Source organism: Sorex araneus, chromosome 2 (genome assembly GCF_027595985.1).
Source record: "Sorex araneus isolate mSorAra2 chromosome 2, mSorAra2.pri, whole genome shotgun sequence".
Taxonomy (NCBI): Eukaryota; Metazoa; Chordata; class Mammalia; order Eulipotyphla; family Soricidae; genus Sorex; species Sorex araneus.
Genome location: NC_073303.1, coordinates 22,343,077 through 22,366,674, shown reverse-complemented (window position 1 = coordinate 22,366,674; position 23,598 = coordinate 22,343,077). Strand labels below are relative to the sequence as shown.

The 23,598-nt window shown below is 43.8% G+C and overlaps 2 protein-coding genes across 2 annotated transcripts in view; one reads left to right on the top strand and one right to left on the bottom strand.

The window, feature by feature from the left end:
* NOL7 (nucleolar protein 7) lies at positions 1-3,422 on the top strand. Its single transcript, XM_055126011.1, has 8 exons — positions 1-294; positions 381-441; positions 1,286-1,344; positions 1,984-2,015; positions 2,238-2,319; positions 2,841-2,962; positions 3,041-3,118; positions 3,254-3,422. The coding sequence occupies exons 1-8, from the start codon at positions 47-49 to the stop codon at positions 3,328-3,330; spliced, it is 759 nt and encodes a 252-aa protein (XP_054981986.1). The 5' UTR covers positions 1-46; the 3' UTR covers positions 3,331-3,422.
* Positions 3,423-3,571: 149 nt separating this feature from the next.
* Positions 3,572-23,598, bottom strand: part of RANBP9 (RAN binding protein 9) — an 81,948-nt gene continuing 61,921 nt past the window's right edge. Inside the window, exons 8-14 of the mRNA XM_055126010.1 lie at positions 22,460-22,568; positions 20,794-20,984; positions 19,215-19,359; positions 15,034-15,155; positions 13,181-13,332; positions 8,162-8,273; positions 3,572-5,009 (exon numbers count right to left, since the gene is read on the bottom strand). Coding sequence (XP_054981985.1) covers positions 4,879-5,009; positions 8,162-8,273; positions 13,181-13,332; positions 15,034-15,155; positions 19,215-19,359; positions 20,794-20,984; positions 22,460-22,568 — 962 coding nt within the window. The 3' untranslated portion in view covers positions 3,572-4,878. The remainder of the gene's footprint in view (positions 5,010-8,161; positions 8,274-13,180; positions 13,333-15,033; positions 15,156-19,214; positions 19,360-20,793; positions 20,985-22,459; positions 22,569-23,598) is intronic.

The window sequence follows — 23,598 nt, the reverse complement described above, 5'->3', positions numbered from 1 at the left end:
CGCTTCCGAGTCAGAGGTCACGCGGGGCCGCCGCTGCGCGTGGGCCATGGTGCAGCTCCGGCCGCGCGCGTCCCGCGCCCGGGCGTCGGCGATGGTGGACGAGGACCAGCCCGCGTCGGAGGAGGAGGCGGAGCACGGCGTGCTGCTCGGGCAGCCCAGCAGCGGCGCGGCCGCCGAGCCCCCGGAGGGCGACGAGGACGACGCGGACGACGAGGCCCCCGAGGAGCTGACGTTCGCCAGCGCGCAGCTGGAGGCGCGGGCCGAGGAGCGGCGGGTGCGGGAGACGGCGCGCAGGTGCGGAGCCCGCGGGCCGGCCGGGGGGCTCGCCCGCCCGCTGCGCCGCCCCCCGCGCCCCCCGCTCACTGCGCCCTTCCTCCCAGGGACAAGACCCTGCTCAAGGAGAAGCGGAAGCGCCGCGAGGAGCTCTTCCTCGAGCAGAAGGTGAGGCGGGCGGGGGCGTGTTCTGGAAAATCCCCAGATCAGGACTTTCTGGTGGAACCGTGTCCACCTGGAACCGTGTCCACCGCCCCACTGGCGGCCCCGCCCTGCACGCACCTCCCGCTGCTGCAGCTCCCTGGCCGCCGCCGAATGGCACGCCAGCACCACTGCAGGGGCCCTTTTGCAGATGCTGAACGCGGGGGAGCCACGAGGAAGCCCCCCCCCCATCCTTATGGAATGCACCCCGGGTGGTGTTTAAGTTGTGCGTGCAGGTGGACTCATCCCCGGCCATTCCCGCGGCTCCCTCCAGGGCCCCCACTCCTGCAGGTGTCCTCCTGCTCATCCCTCCGCAGGACTCTTAACCCCCCCCATCATTTCACACCCTCTCCCCTCACCTCCCCTGCTCCCTTTCTGTTGGGTAACTTCGGTTTGTCCTTGCACCTCCCCCAGCGAGCTAAAATTTACCGAGTTGCACCCATCACACCCAAACTGGCAGAACCCTCCGATTTGGGGGGGGGGGTTGGGTGGGTCTGAAATTGTGCGCGTGCCAGGGAAAGGTGCAGGGGCTTGTCCCGGATCAGGCAGCACGACCCCCCACCCCCCAAACCCATGAGACGTCGGCGGGCCTGAGGAGGATGACCCTCCAGGTGACAAAGGTCGAGCTGCACGAGCTGTAGGGTGGCTGGCCTTCAGATCAGAATTGGGGGGTACTTGGGCATCCTTCCTGGCCTGCCCGGTGTAAGGCACGCATCTTACCTGTTGGACTGTCGCTCCAGCCCCTAAAAGCAGAGATTTGACGGATAGGTTGTCACGAATGTCTTGTTTCTGTTTTTTGATGCCTTAAAAGAAAAGGAAACTCCTTCCAGACGCCATCCTAGAGAAGTTAATCGCAGCCCCGCAGACCAGGTAAGTGATGCATTGACAGGTAGTCTTGGATGCGAATCCCCAGAGCCCACAACATAGCACAACACGGCGCTCTGTAAATGAGGGGATGCAGCAGGTGGTGGGATTAGGTGGGGAGGGGGAAAGAAATGATCCGTTTGTCTGCCTTTGGCCACTGTTCTGTGAATTCCCAGCCGCTTCCTGCGTTCCTTCAGTGAACTGCCTGCAGCTGCTGACACCAGGGCAGATGGCTGGGAATGAAAGTGCTTGGAAACGTGGCCGTTAGTGGATTGTAGCAGACACTAATCCACAGGTGCCTTCCTTGCCACCAACTAGGCCACGGTTCCTGGTCCCTATTTCATGGGAAAGTCTAGATTCTCCTGGCCTCTTAATTGCCTTATTAGTTTAGCGTGGTATCTTTTACCTAGGCTCACAAAGTTTCAGTGAAAAGAGGTTGTTGAGGTAACCAGAGTATGTTTGATGGTCAATTTCCTTTTTATCTTTCCAAACTAAGCTCAGGTGTCAGACCAAGCTTTGAGGGTGTCGGGTATGGGAGTGGGAGATAGCGCCTGTTATTTGTAAAATGAGAGATGAAATTGTGTAACCAGTTGAGTGATTTACTGCCATTCCAGACCTTTTTTTTTCCCTCTTGTTCTTTGCTAGCTTAAAGAAGTCACCAGGAAAGTTGAAAGAAGGTATGTGCTATTTTAATTTTTTAATTAAACTTCTTGTGTGTCAAGAACATTTGCAGATTTTTGTAGTTCACAGAAAAAGCATGGAAGTAGGCATAAGTTTAGCTTGAGCATTTTCATTTATTACAAATAAAGGCTGCAGTTGGTGCATAGGGTATTTAAAGGGAGCTTCAAAGGTGTTCTTTTTTTTTTTGCATAAATGCTAATTAGAAATATTTTTTCTAGTTGATTTGCAGAAGAAAAGTGAAGAATGTAAAAAAGGAAGTGAATCCAAGAAAGCCAAAGTGCAGAAAGTACAGGCTGTTGGGTAAGTTTTCTTAATGAAATTAAGTGACTTTGAGGTAAATTTACTGGTTACCTGGGAAAATAGCTAGTAGTAATTTCATGTTGAATCATCCTTAAAACTTAATTCATTCTAGTTATAAATAAAACATTAGTCATTTCTTATATTGCAGCCCTGTAATTTGTTTTATTCATTGTCTGTACATATACAAAATTAGAGTCTTCTTTTCACTATTTTAGACAACTGACAAATATTTTATTTGGAAAATAAGCATGTTACGGGGCTGGGGAAATAGTACAGGGCGGGGAAAGGGAGCACAAGGCATGCCTGACCCAGGCTGGATCCCCCGCATCACCACACACAGCCCCGGAAGCCCCGAGCACTTGGCCAGGCAGTGCTCTCTGGGGGCCGGAGCCCTGAACTGTGGGCCTGGTTGGCAAGGTATTGCCCTGAGCATCGTGGAAGCCCCTAACCCCAACTGTCCCCTCCCCCCAAGAAAATAAGCATATTACTGACTCATTTTGGCCTTTTGTATTGTTCACCAGCCATAATAAAAGCTACGTGGCTGTAAGGCTCAAAGACCAAGATCTGAGAGATTCGAGGCAGCAGGCAGCCCAGGCCTTCATACAAAACTCCCTGTATGGCCCAGGAACCAACAGGACTACCGGTAATTTCCTGCCAACTTTTTTTTTTCTTTAACTGTTTCCTGCATATAAAACAAATGATTAATAGTTGTCTTTTCTAGTAAACAAGTTCCTGTCTCTTGAGAACAAGAGGTTACCAGTGAAAAAAGCTGCAGCGCATTTTCTGAATAACACTTGGGGTAAGGTCTCCTGCATCTTAAAATTGTGGCTTTGATATTTAAATTCATGTAGAGAATCTTTTAACTTTGTTGAAAAAAAACTTTTTTTGGGAATTTTGTACCTGATACTCATATTACACAAAACTTTTATTCTAGGAACCCAGAAAAAACAAAATGCCAAGAGGTTTAAAAGACGGTGGATGGTCAGAAGAATGAAAACTTCTAAGAAGTAAAGTTAAAGAGTACTGAGTACTTTGTATTTTCGGACTTATAAATTTAGGGGGTAATTATTTGTGTAAAAATTTAATAAACTATTTACAAATCACCTCAAAGACTCATTACAAACACTTTAACTATATTGAACCTATTTCATCTTTAATATAATGATGCCTTGGAGAGTTCTGGAATAATAGCCGCACCACTAACCAAAGTGCTGTTACGTGGCAAGAATAAAAGAATCTAGGAAGTGTTTTCAGCTACAGCTCTCATAGTTGGTTCTTAGTGAGAACTAGGAAGGAAGAGCACTGCCGGCAGCAATCCTATTCTCTTAAAGAAGGCTCTCGCCTCAGCGCATAAACATTGTCAACAGCTAGTAATAACCTTACTACTGGGCTGCGCCAGCCCCTGTTCGGGGCCACATGCAGTGCCAGGCTGGGAACCACAGTCACCGCTGCATGCTAGGCAAGCACCTTAACCCCTTTACTATCTCTCCAGCCCCACAACTTTGTACTTGTAACCACTTGGGAGGTTTGCTTTACCGTGCTGGACAAGTTAGGAACACAAGGATATTATGTTTTTTCCTATGTCACCCTATCAAGTTCAACTCTAAAGAGGCCGGTAATGAATGGCAGCCTTGAGCTAAATATACTCATTTATGCAGTTAGGTTAACCTGATATATAAACTCAATTAACACTCTAGTTATCTGTAGAAGTAAATTTTTAATGGCTGGTTAATTATATCACTACATTTTTATTGCAATATAGTACTCATTTAAGCACTTAAAAATGGAAGATGTACAAAGATTAAATTAAGACACGGTAAATTGACTAAATATTTGGTTTTATATAAATAAAGGTCATAACCACACTGTTGACATGTAATACTGTTATAATACAACAGTTAAACTTGTGAGTCTAGAACAGAAATCGTCTGTAGTGAAACAGGAAACAAAGTTGAAAAAGACCATGTTAAAACAGAACTACTGGGACTAACAGGTCGGGATTGTAAGTAGCAACAAACATATTCACTCAGCTCCTGAGTATTTCAAGTTTTACAGTACACATTAAAAATGATTTCTTCCATCAACACTATAAATTCAAACTGTCGGATGTTTATGCATTTTGCAAGTTACACTGATTGAATGCTTGTATGGGAGCGGGGGTCGGAACATCTCCCAATTAGAAGTTTTTACATCACCCACATGCTAACACAAACACAACTTGTTCCATTTCCTTCCCCTCTCCCCCCCAACAAAGAAGGCAGGATTTTTTGGTTTCTTTTAGGTAATTGTTTTAAAGGATTTGTGATGATCAATTTGAACGTCTGAAATTCAGTAATATTTAACTCTTAGACAACTAAGAGGTTAAAGATGGAAAATAATTTCTCCTAACACTAAGTTAGAAAATCATTTGCATCATGCTGTAAACTAGGAAGCAATGTAAAGCGACAAAAACCTGTCCCCAGTACATAATTAAAAAATCTAAATTTCAAATCAGCAGAGCTGGTCTACTTCCATGTTGACTATATGCCACAATATAAGTGTGAGCTCCTTAATGCATAGCTAATGTAGGTAGTCTTCCACTGTGGCAAATGCGCAAGATCCAATTCCTGATCGAGCCATCAGTCCCAGACATTGTGTGGCCTGTCCCATTGCTAGGGCAAGTGGAGGTTGCTTTGGCAGATTGTGGGTTTCTGAGGAAAAATGATTTAAAATGGAAAAGAGCAATTAGCAAGACATTTTGAGAAAGGAAAACAAAACTCAGAAAAACAACTCATTACTTAGAAAATTACTTAACACTTGCTAAGCAAATGGGCAATGCTCTAGATAATATGACAATACGAGTACTAGTATTCTTACAAAGTTTGACTTGAAAAATCTTAAGGTACTCTGGCTAGAAAGGCAGTACGGTGGAGAAGGCACTTGCCTTGCATATGGCTGACTCGGCGTTCACTCCCCAGCACCCCATAGGATCCCTCAAGTGCCACCAGGAGTGATCCCTGAGCGCTGCCGGGTGTGGCCCCAAATCAAAATCCCACCCATGGGCCTGATACAGTACAGCGGGTAGGGCGTTTCCCTTGCATACGGCCGACCCAGGTTCAATCCCCGGCATCCCATATGGTCTCCTGAGCACCACCAGGAGTAAACCCTGTACATCACCAGGTGTGACACAAAAAGCAAAACAAAAAACACCAAAATCCCACCCAAACAAAATGTTAGATAACACATAACTTCTGCATAAAATACAATAGGGAATACTTAATATTCTTATAAGCAAGGAGTAGTATTATTTTTCTTCGGTGTGTTCAAGGCCAGTTGACATCAATGAAGGAAATTTCCAAATCTTCATCTGGAGAGAACCCAAATAAGGCTAATCGTGCCAAAGCACTTGGGAATATTATTTGGGCTGACTGAACTTAGTAGGTAGAAGAGGTTAAAAAAAAATTGGAGGGTAATTTATAACTGACAGGTTAACAAACATGAAGAAAGATAGCCATGAAATAACAGGGCCACATGCCAGAAACCTGGCAGGCATCTGTGATAGTGCGATACAAATGTTAAGGAGCAACAAGAGCAGTGGTAAAGGAGACCAAGCGTGGTAGAGCTGGCGACTTCTTGTGTGAGAACCCAGACTTGAGCTTGCAAAGACACGCGCCGGTCAGCACAGTGACACAGGGCAGCTGTGACAGCACTGGCTCAGCTCCCCGCATGGTAAAGTTGCGTGAGTCCAAGCCTGCCTTACGCTAGCGGGAGTCCCAGGAGGAAGGACTCAAAATAAGAGGGTAGAAAGTTTAGGAACTGAAGAAGGTACAAGAGAAAATTAAAATTAAAAAATAAAATAGTTAAGACTGCAAGAAAAAGTATGCAAGTGAGAAAATATGGCTTGGAAAGTATCCTTTGGATTAAAATTAAGCAAGGGCTGTTCTTTGGCAAGAATCAACTCAGCTAAACTTTGGTGTTTCAGTACGTTTAACTGACTTAAGCATACCCTGCCTTAATGTAGTTTTATCAAGAGCATTTCAATTTTTATAAAAATCAACTTAATGGACAATAACATTTGAAAAGGAAACGTCTCTTTTTACAAATGTCTCAAGGTTCTTGCTCCCAGGCTAATGTGCTTTGATTAAAAACTGGCTGTAAGCATCTTTATGTTTTTGTAGTAAACTCACAAAAATTACATACAAATATATAAGACTAACATGACACTGTTTCTAAATAGGCACAGTATACACTCATTGCAATTTAGGGATCTTATTTGGCAGTTTTTAGTGTAATAAACACAAGCACTATTTATAGCACTATATATAAGAATATATGTATCTTGTATAAGGTAAAAAAAGAATAATTCCATAGAACCCAAGATAAAAAAGCCAATTTCCAAGTCATTACTTAAATACAAAGTTTAAGTAAATTAGTTTCATGATTACCTATGATGGAACTAAATTAGATTCACAATTACTTATGATGGAATTTCCAAAATACAATTATAGTAAATGATCTACCCTACAATCCCAATAATACCACTAAGATCTATTTTTACCAACAGAAATAACTAAATTTTGTATAACCAGAGAAAAGACAACAAATTAGCCAAAGAAAATTCAATGATATGCAAATTCTAAAATTATGACAAGTACCACATACAAAACTGTTTCGACATTTTGGTTTAGGCCTCAATATAAGATGGACTGACATTTTTAAAAGGATGGAGAAACTGAAGTTCAAACATGACTCGGTACATGCTTTACACTGCAGCCACATGCACCCGGGCCCAGTACAGGTCTCCCTGTCTAATGCTGCGTAACTTGGCTCCTTGTTGCACTGCCCTAATCCGCCTCAAAAAATACCTTCTAATGTCAAAAAATCACCTTTTCAAAAACCTGCCCATAAGTTTTAAGTAAACTCAACCCTATATATATATATATATATATATATATATATATAGAGAGAGAGAGAGAGAGAGAGAGAGAGAGAGAGGGAGAGTGTGTGTGTGTGTAAATAAACACACTGAGCAAATAGTTATTTGTCCAGCAATTCAGTTTCATAACTGCACTCCAGTGAAAGTAGCTCCTAGGAGCAGCGAGCAGTCAGGGCAACAGCAAATTCCAGTTTCCGTGCAGAGCAGGAGTAAGCCCTGAGCACTGCTGAGTGTGGGCCAAAGAAAGAGAAACAAAAAACTAAACTGCTTTATTCCCCCTGGTCCATTCTTAGTATTCAGTGAAGGCGTGTACAGATGACAACGGCCTGCTGAACTTTTACACAGACAGAATTTGACCCTAAAGGGGCAGAGCGCTAGGAGAGTGGGGAGGGCCCTCGCCTTACACACAGCTAATCCAGGTCTGATCCCCGGCATCGCATCTGGTCACCTGAGGCCGCCGGGAGTGATCCCTGAGCACTACTAGGTGTGGCCCGAAAACTGAGAGACAAAAATAACAAGACCGAAGAGCTGGTCAGGAGCCAGAGCCCAGGTCACATGGGGGCCCCGGGGGCATGATGACCAGCATGACTGGAGCGGCCATCAGGTCAGATATGCTCAGGGCACGAGCACAGCAGCTCTCCAAACAGCCTCGGATGCACCCTCAGGTGCTGCTCTAATTCCATTCAGGTGCATTACAGAATCCCACCGGGTCTAGATTTAAATTAAGGAGGGAGCTTTCTGTGCATTAAATTTTAAGTACCAAAAAGCAGAAACCAGGCCGGGCAGAGAGCTCAGGGCAAGCACACATGCTTTGGTGCGGAGTCAGGGTGTAGCCCCAAACCAACCAACCAAAGAACAGGCACCAGCATCCTTAACCTTTTACCAAATATCCAATCAAATACAAGTCACATTTCTGGCCTTACTCACCTAATATTGCACTGTTCAGAGCTGAGCACACAGGTTCTCTCTGAATCGGGTCAAGCTGATTTCCAACGGGGCTGTTCCAAGGATCTGAATAAGCTAGTAAACTGAATGCATCCTGTCGAAACAGCAATTTTATTGTTAACTAAAAATTCTTTTATGATCACCTTGGTTACAAACAGGTTGGATGTGGCACTACACTAATAATCAAACCCATTCATCGCCCATGACTTTGGCTATATGTCTCAAACTAGATTCGGGGTCAGTTTTCATTTTTCTTGTAACAGGCCCATCTCTTTAATTTCCCTCAACCCTTCAACACATAAAGAATAACCTCCCCTAGCCAAAAAAGGTTAGAAATTAAAAAAACTAACTCTCGGAGGATGGAAAGACACCGCCACTAGATGTTTTCTTTTACAATTTATTATCACTATTAGCCAGCATACTTGTTTTTGCTTTTTTTTTTTTTAAACAGATTGGGGGGTTGTATAAACTCACTCGATGTCATCTCAAACTGCACAAAATGGAAAATGGGCTCCCTTTAGGAATCTAAAAATGCCATCAGAGCCGGAGAGATAGTACAGCGGGTAAGGCACTTGCCTTGTAATGTGGCCACCCCAGGTAGTCCCCCAAACACCACTGCAAGTGATTTGTGAGTGCAGAGCCAGTAATAACCCTGAGCATCACTGGCTGTGGCCCCCAAACAAAATAAAATTAAAATGTCATCAAGATACCCACACACATTCATAATGTAACTTTCAGTCTTCTCAAAACATACGTTTAGAAAACATATTGTATGTTGCACATACAACAATCAACCTGCCACCAGCGGCAGCCACACCCTCTCAAAGTGCCTGTTCGTATACAGGTAATATAAGGGAGCAGGCGGAAGTGGGGAGAAGGCTTCCTGGCCAGCACGACTGCTCCCCAGCTTTCCCACCCAGAGGCCTCTCCCTGGTGAGGGGTCAGCGCCCGGAAGGCTGAGCTGTGCAGTCTGAAGGGAACACAGGGTGTTTGTGTGCCTCTGCCACCAACAGCCCCGCCACCCTGCGTGCTGACTGTGCCAGACACTCAGACATACCCCCGGTGGGGACGATTCTGCTCCCACTCTGTAGTGACTCCGCGCCAGGCGGATAACTCATGTTGAGGTGCTTGTACACCCCTTGCAAGTGCGAGGGAGCGGACCTGAGCCCTGGTTTGCCCTGCGTCCCCACCTGCCAGCACTCCCAGGTGTGGCCCCGAGAACCAATCCTCTCCGCCCTGCGAGACAAATCCGGAGCCGTGCCCAACTGTTTACTTGCTCCTGCTCTGAGGACTAGAAGAGATGCTCCTCGCGGGCCGGGGCTACGCACTGTGGCCGACTCTCCGCAGAGCCGCCCGCAGTGCCTGGCCACAGGCGGGGCCCGACCAGGACGGGGCTGCTCTCCAAGGGAAGCCGGTCAGTAGCTTCCTGCGGAGCCACTGGCAGACAAGCCTTGGACTCCCGCCAAAGCGGAGCTGCGGGGGAGAAGGGGAAAGTGGGAGGGGGGATGGTAGAAGAAGAAATCAAAGACAAAGACAAGGGGGAAAAAAGCCCTAGGGGACAAACACGAGCCCTGAAGGGAAGGGAAAGGAATCCATTCTCAGTGATGGCATTCCCCCCCACGTCGCCCTCGAAGCTGCTCTAGCATCCTTCTTCAAGTACATTAAAGTAAGTCCAGTTTCCCGTTTTACCTGTCCGGATCAAGAAGCATTTAGGGAAAGGCAAGGAGAACTCAACGCTCAAGTCTCAAAGGAGCTGGGGTCTGGCTCGAGGTGAGAGGGCAAAAGCAACAGCCACTTCACTCTGCAGGCGAGGGAGGGGGGGCTTCTCCTCACTCAACACACCACCAAGGGGCAGCCCAGGACGGGCCTGGACTGTCACTTTCTGAGCTTCAACAAACGGGAATCCATGCACAGTAAGGAAGAGTAAAATCTTTAATTTTCAAAGGCACAGGAGCCAGGGATGTGCTTAAGGAGAGAAAACCTGCCATATTGTTTTTTAAAAAGGCACCACAAGCGGCATCATGCTTACTTTGTCTTACTTTGTCTCAAGTTCAACCAGGAAGTAGATGCTTGAGTGTCTAAAGTATGAATTTTTAAAAAGCATTTTGCCTTCACAAACACCTAAAGAATAGTTCTCAGAGCACAGGGACATCCGTGTCCAAGACCTTTGGAAGGTGGCGCCTGGGAGCTTAACCTTATTTTCATGCCAAGACTGAAATGCTCTGGGCTCTGGGCTCTCTCCCCGCATCTCACAGTGACGGAGCCGAGTCTCCCAGAGACCGCAGGGCTCGGGACAGCAGCAGAGCAAGTGAAAAGCAGGTTTCATCCAGCTGCCCATCTTCTTTCTCAACCGAGCATTAAAGAAATTGTAAAAAGTAAAAATATCTGGGTGTTTCAAAAGAAATGCTTATTAAGTTGAACTTCTCATTTAAAAAGCAAAAGTATACAATCGCTTCATGATTCAGTTCTCTTATGCATCGAAAGGGATCCACACCTCTCACCCACTTGTAAAGGTATGTCCCACTTCTCGTTTTGAATATGCACAACTTTTTTGGTTTTGTCTTGAGGCCCTGCAGGGCTCAGACCCACTCCTGACTCAGGTGACCATCTGGGGTGCTGGGGATCAAATCTAGGCCAGCCACGTGCAAGGCCAGTGCTACCTACTGCACTCCCGCCGGCCTCTATTGTGGATATACGTTTAACTAAAAAAGCGCTTTGTGGACTGGAGAGCTGGTATGTGGGCAGGGGGCTTTCTGTTGAATGCTCACCCCGGACTGACTGACCCCTTGTACCCCATAGGGACCCTGCAAACTGCCGGGAGTGAGCAGAACCAGGAGTAAGTCCTGAGCGGCAGCTCTGTGTGTTTTGGTGGGTGGGGTTGTGGGGCCGAGCCCAGTACGGGTCGGGAAGTAACTGCTTCCACAGTGCCGGTACCCAAGCTCCAGCCATCTCAGCTAGCCCTGTGGCCCCCGTGAGAGTATTAAGAAGTTATTTTTTGTAATTTTCAAAAAAAAATTAAAGATTATTTTCGAGTGGATTAATTTTAGTTGCACCAAAGGGGAGAAATTCAGTAAGACCCTCAGGGAATCGGGTCATTACAGGGGAAAATGACAGTTTCTGGATAAATGAAAATCTGATTTAACTTTTAATGAGTCCCAAGGGGCCAGGGAGGAAGCCCCGCAGGTTGGGTCGGCATGTGCGGGGACCTGAGTTTAAACGCCAGGTCCGCCCGACTCCCCAGACACTGCCCGAAGCCACAGCAACGTACCGCAGTGAACCACCAACCTGGCCGGCCTGTGGCCCCCGGGCCTCCTGAGCACAGCTGAACGCCATGACGAAATGCAGTCATTTCTCTCTGTCACCAGTTAACAGCCCAGAGACTCGGGATGGCGGCTGGAACAGAGCTATGCTTCCAGAGCAGGAACCCTGGGGCTGCAGGCTGGGCGAGGGCAGCGCCCGCAGATAAACCCGCCTGGCCCTCTTGGAGCCACGTGGAGCACCCTGGGGAGCGAGCGGCGTGACAGCAGGTGCCGCACCCGGGCGACAGCTCTCTGCCATCACCTGTTTCACACCACCAAGGAGGCGGCTTGGTGCCCTCTCTGTTTGGGACAGGAAGGGAGGGCAGTCTGCTGCCCCCCCCCCGCCCCCGGGCGCCACCATCAGACTCAGGAGCACTAAATGTACCTCTCTTTTTAAAATGTTCAGGGGAGGGGGCTGGAGCGATAGCACAGCGGGTAGGGCGTTTGCCTTGCATGCGGTCGACCCGGGTTCGATTCCCAGGATCCCATATGGTCCCCTGAGCACCGCCAGGAGTAATTCCTGAGTGCAGAGCCAGGAGTAACCCCTATACATTGCTAGGTGTGACCCAAAAAAGAAAAAAAAAACAACAGAAACAAAAACAAATAAAATGTTCAGGGGAAGGACGAAATCAACTTGGAGCCCAAGCTATGCCGGGTTTTCTGTTTGTTCGTTTGTCTTCTCTAGTGGCTGTTACTGTTTCCTAGTTTATAGGGCTGGTGGAACTTGACTGAATACGCCAAATCGCTTCCAAAGAGTCCTAACATCTCCACCACTGACTACAATGCTTTCCTTTTTGTCTGTTTTTTGTTTGCAGGCCAGGGACCGCTCGCACAGGTGGGCAAAGTGGCCACGATGGCAACTCTGGCTCCCCCGTCTGGCTTCAGCTTCGGCCCCTCTGGTGGCCTGCTTACAGGACGGCAGAGACCCATCTCCAACCACTGTATAACCTTTACTTACTGTATAACATCCAGCTTACTGCAACCCGAACAAGGGGTACCAAAGTAAAAAATAGACCAAATTCATAGTTCATGGGCTGAAGCTACAGCACAGCAGGTACGGGGTTTGACTTGCACAAAGCTGGCCAGGGCTCAATTCTCGGCACCCATACGGTTCCCGAGCACCACCTGGAGTGCTCTCTGAGCATAGAGCCAGGAATATAGCCAGGTATCACCCAAAAACCAAGAGAGAGAGAGAGAAAAAAAAGAATTTATAGTTCATAAGCACACTTATTTCTTCTAATAAATCTTCTGCAAAATTTGCCGCTCAGAAAATAAGACTAAGAAAGTAAAGTGAGACCCCGGACGGACAGTACAGTGGGAAGGATGTTTGCCTTGCACGTGGCTGACCCAGGTTTGATCCCCAGCATCCTATATGGTTCCCTGAGCACCACCAGGAGTGATTCCTGAGTGCAGAGCCAGGAGTAACCCCTGAGCATTGCTGGGTGGGACCCAAAAAGCAAAAAGCAAAAATAAAAAGTCAACTGATAAAGTCTTCAGACTGGTAAGCCTGATAAAGACTAGGAAGGCAAAACTGATACAGCGCAGAGCCTGCTCAGCTGTCCGGGAGCGAGAGCTGCCCAGCCCCTGCGAGGGACTCAGTGTCCAGCTGCCCGACAAGCACGCCCAGCACTGCTCCGTATTTCACTCAACATTTTAGCGACGGGGACATCATTCCTAGCTCTTCAAGGGGAAGCAAATTTACCTTCAGCATTTTTTTATTGGCCGTGTTTTTGCCACATTCTCTCCTCAGCTGTTCACTCATGGCTTGCAGTTCTCTTCCAAAGTGGATCATTCTCTCAATGGCAGCCTGACTTCCTCCACACAACTGGCGTCTTAACTGACTGGAGTCCACTTCTGCAAGCGAAAGAAGTATTTTACTACCTGGCTGAAGAGCGTACAGCGGGGAGACAGAAATAACTTTCTTACACCTCACATTTTTGTTCTGTACCTCACATTTCATAAGCACTAGTCTTTTATCTTAACAGATTAATTTTATTAAGTATAGAATCTTTCAAAATTAAAGATATACTTATTAGGTCTCAAAAGTACCTATTAGGATGGAGTTACAAGTCGGGGGAAATAAAAGTTAAGTTCAAATCTTGAACATTACACAAAGAAACATTAAAAAGAAAAAAAACTGTCTCAAGACTACACTGACCCAAAACAGAGATGAAGTAACTCCTAGAAGTTAAATGATTACAATAAATCATAGAAACACCATATTAAATGAATCACAAGGATTACTTAGCTTTCAGATAAATGGCTACTTCAAAAAAAAAAATTTGACACTATATGGAAATCCTCATCACAGTAGGTTGCTGGAAACTGTGAGGCTCAGAAAAACATCCTAGGACAAAATCAGGTCCTCTCGTATTGTCATTTCGATTCACCATCAGTCGGTATTTCCCTTCCCCCGCCCCACTGTGACAAAGACAATACTGAACAAAATGTTCGTCAAGAATCTACTCTAGATCTCGATTAGCCATAAGCACTAGTTTGTAATGTAACTGTATAAATCAATATTTATTAGGCACTTTGTGCTAATAGTTTTTCAGATTAGCTCATTAAATCTTCAGGATGACGCATTTGGCTATGATTACACCCATTTTACAGATGAAGAAACTGAGGCACAGAGTTTGTAAGTAACTTGTCCTAAATAACAGCTAGTAAGTGGCAGTTGCAGAATTCAAATCCAGGTTATCTTGCTTTGGAACTTATACGCTTAGAGCAAAGCTTTAATTATACGGGAATGTTTAGTGTTCTGCTATCAGATAACATAAAGAGGAGGCTGCCTTACAATTCATACTCCTTGATTGAAAAAAGTGAATCACTCCATAACAAGATAATTTGTATGAGAAAAGGAAACGTACAGTTTCCTATATATAATCTAACAATGTTAATACCACCTTTGAACCTCAAACACTAAAAAAATTCAACATCATGGAATTCTGACAAATAAGAATTTATATGCTTCAATAATCTTCACTCCAGCTGATGGGCCGGTTTGTGAACGGTTTGATTTTATAATGCAGTTTGCTACACAAACTGCCAATCAAGTAACATCAGACACGTGGATGTCTTTCTCAGTCACTTGACCTGAGGGGGTCGGAGCGGGGTCATACATAAGGAGGCTCTGAACTAAAAAGTCAGATAGATTCACGTTAAGTAGAGTCTGAACAGAATTTATGAAATCATCTCTTCTCGTTTGAGCGTCAAAGGCCATGGTGTGGAATGCGAACTGTCCTATCCCCGACTCCACACGGCCTCTGGGACATGTCACACTCAGCATCGAGTCGGGCTGCACTTTACCACAGTGCTGAAGTCAAGCCAAAAAAAAAAAAGAAATCCAGCACCAAACAGTTCTAACACTGAACTTCAGGAGGCTCTCGTTAGCAACCAGCTCTTACGAGAAAGTTAAGAGAATGTCATGTCAAATCCAAGGGCACAAACAACTTTGGATTTATGCTCAGCAGCTGTGGATCAGTACAAGTGAAAACATAACCCTGGAGCCATCATTTTTGAATTTTAAAAAAAGTAAGAAGTATCACTGCAGACCCATTTCGGTGTCACAATCTTCCATTTCGTGGTCATGCTTAGAGCTACCGTTTAGGAAACCATTAGACGACGTTTCTCCGACTCCATTGGAGTAGTGATCGGTCTCCATGTCTACATCATTACTGAAAATGAAAAAACAAACCTAATTTTAGAAATATCACACTTGCAGCTCCGTGTACAATAAATCACTACGCGACTAGGTAGCCTCCTTATAAACTGACTTGATAAGGCAACAGAATCGGCAAGAAAGGTATTTAGTTAAATCTGGAATGTTGTATTCAAAGCCTAATAGCTGATTTCGAAGCAAAACTCCCAGAGATAAAAGGAGAAAAGTACATTTACTAAAACAAGTGGTTTATGAATTTGCATAAACTGAAAAACCGTATTTCAAGACATACTTCCCACTACTTCTCAAACTCAAACTGGACTTTGTTCCATGTCAGTTTCTGCCCCAAACTGCTCATCCCCATCCCAACCTCCATTTTCAGTATGGAGGGGAAAAACCTCACCCTCAAAGGAAACTACTTCTAGAACACTCTTTTCTGCCCTTTTATTAAATTGTTTCTATACTGTGGTTTTTTTTTTTTAATCTTGACATTTTGGCATTTGTCCTCATTTAAAAATACACACTCTTCAAAAGGCAAGTAATTTTTAAAGCTTCTTAGTCTCATCCTAACCTACCTCTTCCCCAACAATATCTAATACACAGACTTGCTATCAGCTAATTCTTTTTTTTTTTTAAATTTATTTATTTTTAATTAGAGAATCACCGTGAGGGTACAGTTACAGATTTATACACTTTTGTGCTTATACTTCCCTCATACAAAGTTTGGAACCCATCCCTTCACCAGTGCCCATTCTCCACCACCCGTAAACCCAGTGTCCCTCCCACCCTCCCCAATCCCATCTCCCCCCCACCCCACCCTGCCACTGTGGCAAGGCATTCCCTTCTGTTTTCTCTCTCTAATTAGCTGTTGTGGTTTTATCAGCTAAAAATTCTACAGCATTTTGTTGATTCTTAATTTTTCAACTTAATTAACAGCTTAGGCTGTTTCCAGATTTTACTCACTCCATATAGGTAAAATGAGCAATTATTTGTCAATAAGCAAATATGCCAAATATGCCCTTCCCTTCAGATCCACAGAATCTACTTATTGCTTATTAGTAGTTGTACTTTGCTTTTTGGGTCACACCCGGTGATGCTCAGGGGTTACCCCTTACGCTGCACTTGGGAATTACTCCTGGTGGTGCTCAAGGGACATATGGGATGCTGGGGATTGAACCCAGGTCAGCTGCCTGCGAGGCAAATGCCCTCCCCGACGGGCTACTGCTCCAGCCCTATATTGTTCAGTTTTGAATGTCTCCTACTGCTAGCTCCAAGGTTTGAGCTCGTGCTTTGCAAGCAGGGGGCCCAGGCTTCCTAAGCACCACAGGGAATAATCACCTAGAAAAGGGACAGGAGTGGCCACCAACCAACACTGGTCGTAGCCTCCACCGCCTCCCCCCCAATTAAAATACCAATAGTAAATAAAGGTCTCCCCCGAAGAGCTGGGCAATGATTCAGTCCGGGAGCAAATACTCCATAAAAATACAGGATGTATTTAAATAAAAATCTTTTCTCATTACAAAAGCATTTTAAAATAAATGTGAACAAAACAAATACCATTACTTCTACAATGAGAAAAGGCCAAATTTTAGAATTTAATTTATTTAAATTAAAAATGTCAATTTAAAAAATAAATGTAACATCCATAGAAGTGGGGGCGGGGAAACCCACTAAGTAGATATTAGCAAAGCACTCTCTGCATAAGACCACCAGAAGTAACCATATCTTGAAGCATGTGTGTACGTATGTGTGCATGTGTGCAGGGCATGTGGAAGTACAGTACTTTAGTGAGTGAAACTGATAAGGTGACAAGATATAGAAACATAGAGAAAAGGAGGGGGGGGGGTGCAATGGGCCTGGGGGTCTTTGTCATTCACAGAACTTTGCTGGTAATCTTGATAAGCTTAGAGAATTGACGCCCCCCCCAAAAAAATAGAAGTTTAAAAGGTAATGTTTCATTTAGCAGAAAGCACACTCATAGCTTTCAGTGGTCTGGATACGATAAACTGCTTTGACAATTGAGTGTAGTTCAGAGGACTCTGCCCTTCACATATAAAGAGCCTCTGAGCCATATTCCAGGTAAAACGCTAAATATAGTAAAATAGCTTCTGCTCTCCAGCAGCGAGGACTATAAAAAGCTCAGTTGTTCCCTTACAGATACACATTTGCTAAGACTGTGATCTAAGGAAACACCCTGGGAGAGGCAACATCTGGGCTTGAATTTTACAACTTTTAACAGAAATTAGGATGGAAGAGGAGTAGAGGGAAGGGCATTGCAGTGAGGGGCGACCAACTGAAGAACACCCCACCCGTTTGGGAGCTCAAACTCCTGGGAAGTAGTCTCAGCGCTGCAACTTACTAGCTACAAATTATTGTTCCTTTAAAAAAATCATTTACTTTTCTGATATTCAGCTTTACATCTGTAAAATGGTTGTAACAGTTAATACCCACTGCGTTTGCCTACAAGCTTCTGCAGGGAAAGCCATTACCATATACAAAATAACTACTGCCGCCCAACAACTTCAGGCCAGTTCAGGTTTCCTTCCTTGTCCCTCCGCCTGCACACGGACACGGAACAGGGTGCTGTGTCACCAGCCCTTCCCTTCAGCTTGCTTCCCTGAACTCAGGTAGGAGAAACGTCTTTAGCAACTTCCTGGCACGAGAAAAGTATGTAAAGAGTAAACCCACACCTGCAATCCTACCCTCAAGCAATGGCAGAACCCTTTTCAACAACGAAGTGCTCCTGCAAGGTACTGCATCAAGTACCAGGAGCTCGCTCAAACTGCAGCCCGTCCTCTCCGCTCCCCTGCTTCTTCTCTGGGACGTCATCACTACTTTGACCTCCACAGCAGGGGACACCTCTGCTGTCCATCCCACAACACTCGTGCAGGCCTTTTAATCACCTGTACCGTGTTAATACCACTCAGTAAATCTGCTGACTCGTGAAACATAACCTGAAAATTCAGATTATCTCCAAATTTGTGAATACAGATTTGTATATAACATTCCTTTCTTCAGAATTCCATTTCCACTAGATTACATTCTACAAGATTCTCTCTCCTCGAGTAACTTCTGCTCCAACATTCCCTTGAAACGCAATGTCACCTTCAAATCATGTTTTATGACCAAACCAACATCAAACAGGTTTAAAATTTATCCACAACTTCTTTTTTTTTTTTTTTGGCTTTTTAGGTCACACCCGGAGATGCTCAGGGGTTACTCCTGGCTCTGCACTGAGGACTTACTCCTGGTGGTGCTCAAGGGGACCAGATGGGATGCTGGGGATTGAACCAGGGTTGGCAGCGTGCAAGGCGAACGCCCTCCCTGCTGGACTATCTCTCGGCCCCTATCCACAACTTTTGTGGAAAGAAAAGAGGCTATGATTTCACTGGTTATGAATCAAACTGAGACTTAGATGCTATAAAACTGGGACTAGTTGAATTCCTAAAAACTCACTATCCTCCACTGGTGTCAATTCAAATGATTTGTACTTCATGAGTATTATTCCTGGGTACTTCAAGAATCACAGTCCTCTGGTCTAGCTATCTTTCCCAGAGCTCACCAGAGATGATGCACTCTTTGACATCTAATAAGGTCCTTGACACTATCTGTATGCTACATACCTGTTCACCAAATGACAACTATTTGTTAGAAGCAAGTTACTTAGAGATGGAGACTCACTCTAAACTTAAGTGTTTAAACTACAAAGGCAACTTTTGTACATTACACCTAAAAGTTACAACCTTTCCGAGAGAAACTGGGTGTATACATATTAACCAGAACTTAAATGCTATTGCCACTTAGCTTGGAGACATAATAAATGATATTTATGTGACTATTTTTAGAAATCTGTTGCTGGCAGGAAGATAAGGAAGCTCAGTCTTGAATTCGGCCTCAAAACCCCAGTAAATAGGGTGCGCAGAGGAAGAAGCAACAAGAAGCTGACAGGTAAACAGAAACGCTCCAAAGAACTTGGGAATAAAACTATAGTCACATTTTTCAAAATTACAAAAATTGTGACAGACTTATAATTAGGTTGTTTATGGTTAACGCAAAAGCTAGGGAAAGCACTTACCTGGTGAAGTTATTCATTTGCTGTGATCTTGACATATTTATACTGTTTAGTTCTGGTACATTCAAATTAGATGACTGGTGTTTACTGTGACAATATGATTGATGTGCTTTGTTTGATATTACACCATTGCTACAACTTTCAAAACCTAGTGGGGCGGGGGAGTGGGAGAAGATGAATAAAAAGCACATGAAGTTATTATTAGGTCATCGATAAGGTACTCGTTCTGATTTTGTATTACACAATCAGGGACGGAGAAAACAAAAGGTCATGTGTAGCCGCATTCGCACTGTGTGACACATCATAAGACACTCCCTACCCACTCTCCATAAGTACCACACCACATTTGATGGAGTTCAAATGGTAGGCAACAAATCCTAGAGATAAATACACACACACACACACGTACGCACGCATGCACGCGCATATATGCTATAGCACAGCAGGTAGTGTGTTTGCCAGCACAAGGCCAACCCAGGTTCAATTCCTCCACCCCTCTCAGAGACCCGGTTCAATTCTCCCGCCCCTCCCAGAGAGCCCGGCAAGCTACCAAGAGTATCCCGCGCACAGCAGAGCCTGGCAAGCTCCCCGTGGCGTATTCGATATGCCAAAAACAGTAACAAGTCTCACAATGGAGACATTACTGGAGCCCGCTCGAGCACATCAATGAGCAACAGGATGACAGTGACAGTGATATATGTATTTTCAGATATATATATGAAAGCTCGCATCACTCAACCTTTAACAACATGTGAGTGACATCCTAAAGAATGTCTTAATGGCCCCTGCCAAGACAGAACAATCTTCACACTGTCTCCTCTATGGATACTTTTTTGTAGCATTTTCAGCAGCAGCAGTTTTTTGTAACAGACAATACAAAATATATTATTTCGGTTGTGCTTTGGGACAGGGCTTGGGATGAAAACATCCCAAATTTGGTGGTGGGAAGGTGTCATGGTGTGGGATTGGTGTCTGATATTAAATGCAATCAAATACTGTGAACTACCTTATAAAATAAAAAAACTAAAAAAAAAATAAATAAGTAAAGGTGACAGCACTGGTCAGCGTGCTGAAGGCCCCAGGTTAAAGGTCCCACAGCCCAAGGCTCCCAAGTGGCCCTGTGGCCCCCACATCACCAGCGTGCAGGACCCCCCGCCCCCAGGGAGTCCTACTCCCACAAACAAAATCGGGACCGTTGGAGGGTCAATGGGCTACCCGTGACATTTGATTTATTTCCTCACGATCTATCATCATCCTATCATCACCGCGCAGTGACCCATCAAGTTAAGCATCTGTCCGTCCCCCACCCTGTCATGCTGGAGTCCTGCCATGCTGGCCTTTTCTTTTTAAGGTTTGCATTCTTCCTGGAATTGCAACAATGATTTCTGATTATTTTTTTTCCATTTGGGGTATCCCAATTTAATTACGACTCTTGTCTGAAAAAAAACACAGGCTTGGAAACTAAAACATCTTGAAATCAAGTATACAGATGTGTGAAACAACTACAAAAAAAAAAAAATCTAGAATTTTAGAAACTTAGCCGTTCTTACAGAAGGGAAAATAAGGTAATACTGAATCTCACCGGAAAAATGTGCAGTACTTCCTTTGCCTGATGCTAAGTTATGGATATTCATTCCATGGCTGGGGCTCATACTTGGACTACTAAAAGGTCGAGGACTAACAGGGTAACTGTCTTGAGATTTTGGACTTCGGCCTCCCAGACATCGCACTTCACTATCTGTACCATTCACCATTTCTATAAACTGACGCACTCTGAAAAAGAACAGAAAAAAATGTAAGCTTTAAAAGGCTGTTAACCTTATACCGTAATTGCAAATATCTGAAAATATTTTGACGACTTACATTTATCAGTAAGTTTCATATTGAGCATGCTAAAGATACTAAATATGGGGCCAGAGAGGTAGTACAGTGGTAGTGCACTTGCCTCGCACACGGCCAACCTGGATGCAGTCCCCAGCATCCCATATGGTTCCCCCAGCACCACCCGGAATGATTCCCGACTGCAGAGCCAGGAGTAACCCCTGAGCATTGCCAGCTATGACCTCCCCCCGCACCCCCGGAAACAACTTAAAGAAAAACAACTAAATGTGGCCTTGTACACTATGTTCCTAGAGTGAAATTTTAAATTTTCAGAAAAAATCAAGAGTACAATGCAGAAGACCTATCCCCAAGAAAATCTTTAATTGTAGCTGTAACCAGAAGTGGACTTCATTGTTCAAGCTAAAATTGTAATCAAAACAATATCTGCAATAGATTGAAAAAAAAAACAGTACATAAGATCATGATGTGCGTGTGTGCTTGTGTGATGTATAATACGCAAAGCAAGAACCTGGCTCCCCACCCTTTCTAGACCATCCTCAGTTCCACTTGCAACTTCATGACCGCCCCCCCCCCTCCCCGGGTCACATTTAAACTTTTACTCCAAAGTAAAAACAATTCTGATGTTTTGGTTTACTAAAAGATTCTGGTGTTTATTACGAAATTGAAATCTTAAGCCAGGATGAAACAGAAATTTTGGGTCGGGAATCAAACAGCCACATTCATTTCAACGTTATTCGCAACAAACCAAAGTGGAAGCCACTCAAATGTCCAGGGACAGATGAGAAACCAAATGTGACTGAATACTAGTCAATCTTGGAAAGGAAGAAAAGGGTGGCACGGGCCATGCGAGGATGTTATGCTAAGACAAATACGTTAAACAAAAAGTACTTCATTAATAGGAGTGACCTAGAATCAAAATGGAGGTTTCCAGGAGCAAGAGGGTGGGAGGAATAGGAAGTGTTTAATGGGTACAGAAACATCTACAGAAGAATGGCTGGTATGGCCACAGGACAAAGTGAATATACTCAATACTACAGAACTGTACATGTACAAATGGTTGCTTTCACATCACGTACGTTTTACAGCAATTTGAAAAGCCTAAAAGACTTACTCTGAGGTAATTTGCAGAGAAAATGGATATTCATCTGCTAAATAAGATTTTCCCATTTTGAATACATAGACTGAGGAGCAAACACATAACATCTAACTATAGGATTCAATACAAGTGTTAATAGTTGTTACTTTTATGTGTTCTATTACAAAATATTTGAAATATAAGATTTTATAAAAATCTATTACAAAATATAAGCCAAGTCAAAAATAAAACTAGTAAAATAAAAACTATTTTGGCTATATGTAACATAAATGTATATCTATAATAAATGTACCTTATTATACAAACTCACTTTAATGTGAAAAGGAGATTGGGATTTCTTTCAAGTAAACTTGGATATAACTGTTGTGTTGTTTCAATGGCTTCTCCCATTCTTCCTGCTAGAACCAACTTTTGAATTCCTAAAAAAATAAAAAGAAAGAAAAGGATTCATTTTTAAAGAGCAGAATTAGTGGATGCTCCAAAGTGTTAGCAAAATATCTTTAATTATAATTATCCTTTCTAAAAATAATTTATTTTTTGCAATTAAGGAAAGTTGTAAATTAAAGACATTAAAAATATAAAAACTATTTCATAAACTTTTTTTAAAAAACATTACAACATACGCGTAATTTAGAAAAGACATCTGTTAGGCAACAGTGGAGTATTAAAATGCTGACAAAAAAAACAGGGATATGTTTATGGCAGACTGTGATAACAATTTCACAGACACTTATCTCCAAACCCATCAAGTTTGTAGAGGTAGCTATTAGATTACTTTTAAAATGTCAACCAAATCTTAATTGGTTTAAAATAAGACTAGAAAAATCACAAATAATATTCAAACTATCTTGCCAAATATGATCATTTTTTGGTTCCACTATTAAGAGAATACTAGGAATTGAGTATGATCTAAATTCAAGAGGCACCAAGTGTTCTGATCCTGGTGTTCTGATCCTGGTGTCAGATATTTATGAAATGAGGGCACCAAATAAGTGATCACCTTTTTCTCACCAGTGCTTAGAAATGTAGTGATTGACACAAAGCACAGAATTAGCTCCAACACAACAGCATATTACAGGAGTGTGGCATATGAAAAATATCATTCTCATCCATCATGGTTTGTATTTTTTTTTCTCTCTTGGTTCTCATCAAGGTTTACCTTTCCTGATGGATGAGGTTAACTCTGGGACAGTTATATGCTGATTTGCTCTTGCCTGCACAGATTTTATGAACTAAATGCTGACTATAAGCAATAAATATTTAAGATCAAAAACTATTTTAAACTTAGCTGTAATTTAACAAAAATATTTAAATCTTGCATATTCTCTCCACTAATTCATAAAAAAAAAACCAACACTGTATAGCATCTTTACTTCCTGAAAGTTCAGGACATTTTTAAGGAAAAAAAAAAAAAAGCATTACTACTTAAGAAAATTTTTCTCAAAATGT

Excerpts from the sequence above, each read along its gene's own strand:
- NOL7 (XM_055126011.1), top strand. The coding sequence starts at position 47 with ATGGTGCAGCTCCGGCCGCGCGCGTCCCGCGCCCGGGCGTCGGCGATG. Across the intron at positions 1,345-1,983 it reads ATCGCAGCCCCGCAGACCAG|CTTAAAGAAGTCACCAGGAA; the intron begins GTAAGTGATGCA and ends GTTCTTTGCTAG. Across the intron at positions 3,119-3,253 it reads TTTTCTGAATAACACTTGGG|GAACCCAGAAAAAACAAAAT; the intron begins GTAAGGTCTCCT and ends CTTTTATTCTAG.